This window comes from Pinus tabuliformis, chromosome 1_1 (genome assembly GCF_031772625.1).
Source record: "Pinus tabuliformis cultivar Carrire ecotype Pingquan chromosome 1_1, CPIR1, whole genome shotgun sequence".
In the NCBI taxonomy this organism is placed as follows: domain Eukaryota; kingdom Viridiplantae; phylum Streptophyta; class Pinopsida; order Pinales; family Pinaceae; genus Pinus; species Pinus tabuliformis.
The window spans coordinates 871,369,572-871,376,296 of record NC_142297.1 but is presented as its reverse complement, the minus strand read 5'-3'; the positions used below and the strand labels follow the sequence as shown (position 1 = coordinate 871,376,296).

General features: G+C 32.3%; 1 protein-coding gene across 1 annotated transcript; it reads left to right on the top strand.

Annotated features, from left to right (window-relative positions):
- The first annotated feature begins 3,754 nt into the window (after positions 1 to 3,754).
- On the top strand, positions 3,755 to 5,118 carry LOC149217081 (uncharacterized). Its single transcript, XM_089392939.1, has 2 exons — positions 3,755 to 4,493; positions 4,663 to 5,118. Exons 1-2 carry the CDS (start codon positions 3,798 to 3,800, stop codon positions 4,936 to 4,938), a joined length of 972 nt encoding a protein of 323 aa, XP_089249065.1. The 5' UTR covers positions 3,755 to 3,797; the 3' UTR covers positions 4,939 to 5,118.
- The last annotated feature ends 1,607 nt before the right edge of the window (positions 5,119 to 6,725 follow it).

The following is a 6,725-nucleotide window of genomic DNA, read 5'->3' as shown; positions in this document are numbered from 1 at the left end:
GCCAGCTTCCGAGGATCCAATGACCAAGGATATTTAAGAAACTGAGACTCAGAAATCTGACATGATGAAGCTCATCATGGAACAAAATATGCAAATAAAACAGATGGACGAGCAAATGAAAAAATTGATCAAAGAGAAAGAGGAAGTTGTGAAGAGGACTCAAATTCCAATGGATGTAGTTCCTCTTTCAGCAGTCTCTATAACTAGAGTTTCTACTTCAGGCACAACACCAATTACAGGTATAGCAGAAGGAGTTGAACAACCTGTAGAAGCTGTTCAAAATCTATCCATTCAGACAATAGAAATTAAGAAGTTGCACGATGAACTGAAGGAATTAAAACATATGAAGGTAGTTGCAGACAGTTCACATGTAGCCGAGTTGCAGAGGACAAAAAGTCAAATTGAAGTTTTGCGGAAGGAAATCAAAGAATCTTACCTTGGAAACAAACTAGGTTTGGCAAAGGAGATTCTATGGGAAGAAATTACTGAATCAGTCAAGGATATCTGGCCCTATATCAAGATAATATTTGATCAAAAAGACTTGTTGGAGAAAACTTAGGAAGCTATTGAAACTATCTCCAAGGAAATTGAGGACATGCCATAAGTTGCCACTGAGGTAATAAAGTTTTTGAATTATAAAGACAGCTATGAGCTTGAAGAATTAGGTATAAATGACAGGACAACAACTATACTTGAAGTGAAGAAAATCATCACAAAGAAAAACTTCATTCTTCAGTTGGAGGAAAAATGCAACAATATTAATGTCATAGTTCAAAGATTTTTCAGTAGGTTAGAACCCTTGACCAGCAAGGGTTTACCCTCTAAGCTTGTGATAAACGAAAAATTAATGCCCATTGAAGATTATGTTCTAAAGCTTACAGAGGTCGGTACCAATGCAACTTCAGTTTTGAACATAAGAGGTGAAGCAACACCAAGGGTTGTGTTGAATGCACTCAGAGATTCCTTTTTCATTCTAAATGAAATCAAACATATATTTCCAATAAAACCTACTTTTACTAAATAGACAAAGATGGATGAAGTTTATAGAAGGGTAACTAAGTTATCTATCCCAGATAAGAAACGTTGGGAATAGTTAACTGATTTACTTGACTAAAAGGGTGATCAAAGAACATTCAATATTTTTAGGAATAGTCATCACTAGTTCAATAGTTCTCAATTTTTCCAGCAATAGTTATATTCCTGATTTTGTATTTATCTGTTTTTGTAAAATAGTTTAAGATATTTTCTCAGTTCTAAGATTGTATAAATAACTCTCTTCCATGAGTTATTAAGGGTTGCACCCTTGAAAGAAACATTTGTAAGCATTAAATGTACTTGAATTTTTCTGAATCATTAATACAAAGGCAAAGGATTCTGAGTTTCGATTCATACAGTTTTGTGTTCCCTATAAGTTTTCCAGTTTTCATTCATTTTTGTTCTTTCTTCATATTCTTAAGTTTTACTAAGATAAACAGGTAGGAATAATTATGTTTCAATTTACTCCTATAAGCTTCTCAAGTGATCACCTTTAAAGAGAATGAATTATATAGACTGTTTGTTTAACTAATTCCCTCTAAATCATAAAATCATTAGCATATTTTGTAATCTTAGGCATATTCTATTAAACTTTCTGAACATTGTTTGAAGGTTTTCTTACTTGTGATTATTTAATTTTCTATTTGAAACTTGTAATAGTCGTATCATCTTTCAGTTTCTGCTCATCACTAAACAAGCTATATCACTGTATGGATTTTAATAACAGCCCTTTATTTAAATATTAATACTATTGAAAGGGTTAGGTATGAATGTTTTATATCTGTTTCATAGATTGGTCCTCCAAAATTAAAACAAAACCCCCCAAAACAAATATCTTAGATGCCCTGGCATGATAGCTGACCATTATCATCTCAGAGATACAACAGGTCCCACCTCCCTCCTGCCATTTCTACCACCTTTCCCACCACCCTTGCATGTACTCATGCCAAGGGCCACCGCACCTATCGCTTTGAGCGTGTCGGGGGCGGTGGTACATAAATGACTTGTACTCTTCGTTACTGCCCATAGGCACTTCCGTCCACCAGCATGCACCTCAATCAGGGTAAATTTTGAATAAATATTGATGAGGTAGAGAATTTTATTTTATTTTATTTTATTTTATTTATTTATTTATTTATTTACTTATTTATTTTTAATATAGAAAAACACATTTAAAATAAAATATGTTCCCCAATTATATATAAATTAAATAGTTGGTATTATATTAATGTAATATAAAATTAGTAAAACAAAACTCATTATATAATACATTTAAAAAGACATAACATTTGCCCTTACAAAATATAAAATGGAAAGCCATTACCCCTAATATACATGTCAATATTACTTTCTTTACTTTATTTTATTATATACCAAATATGAGATTAATTGTAAATTTATATATCAAAGTAATTTTATAATTAAATAGTTGATAAATGTCTATAAATATCAAGATACTTACCTCATGATACATCTCACATTATCAAGATTTACAAAAACTCATAAAAATAAACCAAATTTTAACTTTATTTATAATTATTATTATAAAAAAAAAAAATATATATATATATATATATATATATATATATAACAAAAAAAACATAATCCAACACTAATGAGCATGAGCTATAATTCATTATTATTATAAAATAAAAGAATAAAAAAATAGAAAAAAACCTAGTATCCAACACCTATGAACATGACCATTTTTTAATTAAATTGAAAATGAAAAGAGTATAATTATTTTTAAGATTAATTTCAATTTTCTATCCACCATTATTAAAAATCCATATCATCTGCATCGTACTTGTGTTAATTAAATTAAACTTCTAAAAAATTTATTCAAAAATAAACATGCTTATAAAATTAATAATCACTCAATCCATAATAAATATTTTTATACTTAAAAAATATATTATTATAAAACTTTTCTAATAAATAAATGTATGGCTAACTCTAAATTAACCACAACTCAATTATTATATAAATTCTTACTCACATGAAATAAATTATATATATATATATATATATATATGAAAATTTAAGATATTTTCCCACAAAATAATTGTGAGTGAAACTGTGATAGATAATTTTTCAAAATATATTTATATAAAATAAAAATATATTCCACACCCTAAAAATATCTCAAAAACATCTAAATCATACATATTTGACAGCTCAGACATGTCCCTTTTAATAAATATTCGTGGCAAAATGGAATGAGAAATGTATCCAAAATAATTATTACACGCTCTGGAAAATGAGTCTGAATTTATCGTTGATTATTTCCTTTTAGTTAAATTATTGTATATCACTTCCTCGAAATTAATTTGTGGTTGATCATTTACTTTTTAATTAAAATATATTATATAGCTTCGTCGAAATTATGAATATGCAAAACGATGATGTAAGCAATGGGGCCCACAATGACGTAGACGTCCTCAGTGATCCGGCTCGGCGATATTACTTTCTCAAAATTAATATTAAAATCAGACCCTCCTATTTCCTAGTCAGCTTCCAAACATTTGCCGATATTACTTTCTTAAAATTAATATTAAAATCACGCCCTCCTATTTCCTAGTCAGCTTCCAAACATTTGCCACGTTGTCTCCTACTGGACATCGTAATATTTACCTTGTTGCTTCCCACTGACCTTCAAAGTATCTACCGCGCAGGTTGACCTTTGCGTTTACTGGAGTCAATAAAAGGCCTTGCACACACCTCAGTCTGTGTGGGGATAAGTTGGTTTCCGCATTGCAGAAATGAACGCCCTCCATCAGATCGGAGAACCTTTGTTGGCGGGATCCGGCGGCTCGCCTTCCTTCTGCACTGGATCGCCGGCGGAGTCCTGCACGACGGAAAATTACGCGTCTTCTAACAGTGGGGACGCAGCAGATGGACCAGATTCCGGTTGTGTCCAAAGCTCTTTGGGAAGCGATTTTCTTGAAGAAGAACAGACGGCAGCAGAAAGTCAGCCATGTGGCGGGACTGGTTTTTTCGGTTACCAGTCAGATTCTGCAAGTGGGCGAGTAAGAAATAAGGGGTTGAGTAAAGGAACGAGGGTTGAGGTGTGCAGCAGTGAAGAGGGTTATGGTGGGGCTTGGTTTGAGGGAGTTATCCTCACTTTCACCACAGGTGGCCGGCGTGGCAAGATCCGGTATGATAAGTTTGTGACAGACGAGGGAAAGCCATTGGTGGAGGAGGTATGGCTGCACAGTGAAGTCAGACCCATTCCACCCCACATTGAGCTGCCTCTCCATTGCTCAGTTGGGGATGCAGTTGAAGCTTATGACACTGACTGCTGGTGGCGTGGCGTCATTGTCAAACCTTGTGAGGGAGCGGAAGAGGATCTTTGGGTCGTCTATTTCCCTGACACTTGCACTCTTAAAGCATATCCCCATTCAGAGTTACGCCCAGCTCAAGAATGGCTCCGAGGAGAATGGATCTTGGCGCCCCAGGTTCGATTCTTAAAATATATATCTCTGAGGCCCTTTAATGGGGCTTTTTTGGGTTTTATATTTAATGGGGGCTTTTGGGGGTTTAATAATTTATAAAGGTTTATAGGCCGGTGAATCTTTTTCGTATATATAGTAAGGGTTCTTTTGTACTGTGATTGATTCTGAGCAGGATAGAAGCCCAATCATTGAACAAGTGATCCAGTCTTTGAGCGTGGACAAATCGAAGGAAAGTCCTGGGAAATCAGGTGGAAAAGGCGTTGGAAAGAAAAAGAGGGAGGCTGTTAAGTGCAAAGCAGCTTGTCTCGGTGGAAGAGCTCCTGGTCAAACGAAAAGGTTGAAGGTAATTGTGAGCGGGCAGAGTGTATGTGCGAGAAATTGTGCTCGGAAATTCAAGAGTCATGGATGGAGAGCACCTGAAGATGTCAAGAGAAGGGAGTCGACCTGATATGGAGAATGATGTGTAAAAAGTTAAGCGTTGTTGGAATTACATGACATACGTATGGATTATGGAGACCGCAAGAGACAAATGGGGCTTCAATATATGAGATTAAATAGCCTATAAATTCACTCCTTTATGCTGTGTAAATCTCTCTTTGAACCAATTTTATCTTATAAATGACATGCATTCTTGCAGGCTTATTTACTGTAATGATATTGTTAGTTTTTAAAAAGAATTTATGGATTTTGGTAAACTGTGATTAGTTAGGTAATTAAAGCATTTTTAGATATTAAGTTATTGGTTGAATTTCTAATTATATTCGGATATTATTCAAAGACATAACTCTAATACACTTTTGTCAATGCTGAACTATATAAAATGTCAAATATGATTACGATGTATATTAAATTTATATTAATTTTGTTGTATTGATAACCTGTAAAATATTTGTTATAAATTAATTTTGTTGTATTGATAAGTTGTAAAATATTTGTTATATACATCTTATTAAATTGAAATTTTAAATATTTAAAATATTACTTCTAGATAGAGTTATTTTTAGTAAGATTTTTTGGAATGTTTTCTAATGGGGTTTTCTGGTTTATTTTCTTTAAAATCTGAGAAGAATCTATTGAAATAACAGGCTTCACAATCGAAATGTTCTAGGGAGTTTTCATGGTATTAACTCCATATATAAAACCAAAAAACCAGTGTAAATAGCACAAATCAAGATTTCACCTCAAATTTTTCCGTCGGATTGTAACACCAGAAAGTCCAAAGAGTCTTGCTAAAAACAACCCCCTCTTAGACGTTAAGTTACTGGTTGAATTCAGAGTCCTATTCAAATATTATTCTAGGACATAACCATAATATACCATGACCAATGCCAAACTATATAAAATGTCAACCATATTTATTAATTTGCTTACAATCTATATTAAATTCAAACTTATCTTAAATCTATAATAATTTTGTTTTATTGATAAACTATAAAAATATTTGTTATATATATATATATATATATTAAATTGAAATTTTAAATATTTAAAATTGAATATTTTTATTTTTTTAATGGTATTTAGATGTGATGTGATAATATGGTTTAAAATTAGTCCTAAAGAATAATTTAGTTGGTCGAGTTACTCTTTGCTAAATAATTGCTCTATCAAAAGGAGCTCTTGCTAAATACTCTTTATCAAAAGGTCACGGATCAAATTTCCTAAATACCCTTGGAGTTAAGTCTTACCAAATTACTCTACTTAAATTTTCAATTTTCAATTTTTTTTAATGATAAATTGTGCAAGAGCAAAAAAACATGGATGCAACAAAATAACAAATCGTTTAGTAAATGAGGTATTTGCTTGAATTTCCTAAATACCCTTGGAGTTAAGTCTTACCAAATTAATCTACTTTAATTTTCAATTTTCAATTTTTTTAATGACAGATTGTGCAAGAGCAAAAAAACATGGATGCAACAAAATAACAAATGGTTTAGTGAATGAGGTATTTGCTTGAACACTTGACCTATAAACAACAAAGAGATAAAAACCTTTGTTATGGAAAAGTTGCACAAGCATATTTGGGATAAGGAGCTAGAAAAAAATAAAAAATACTATATTGAAATGTTTAATCCCACTCATAGTCATCAACCAAATGCATAATAGAGGTCAACATCTCTTGGAGAGTCAAAATTCTCATCAACTTCATTGTGAAATTCGCAGTTGGAAAAGGCCAAAAGAAGTGAGGGAGGAAAGAGTATGCATTTTTGGTTCGTGGAAACAGAGAAACATTTC

Excerpts from the sequence above, each read along its gene's own strand:
- LOC149217081 (XM_089392939.1), top strand. The coding sequence starts at position 3,798 with ATGAACGCCCTCCATCAGATCGGAGAACCTTTGTTGGCGGGATCCGGC. Across the intron at positions 4,494-4,662 it reads AATGGATCTTGGCGCCCCAG|GATAGAAGCCCAATCATTGA; the intron begins GTTCGATTCTTA and ends GATTCTGAGCAG.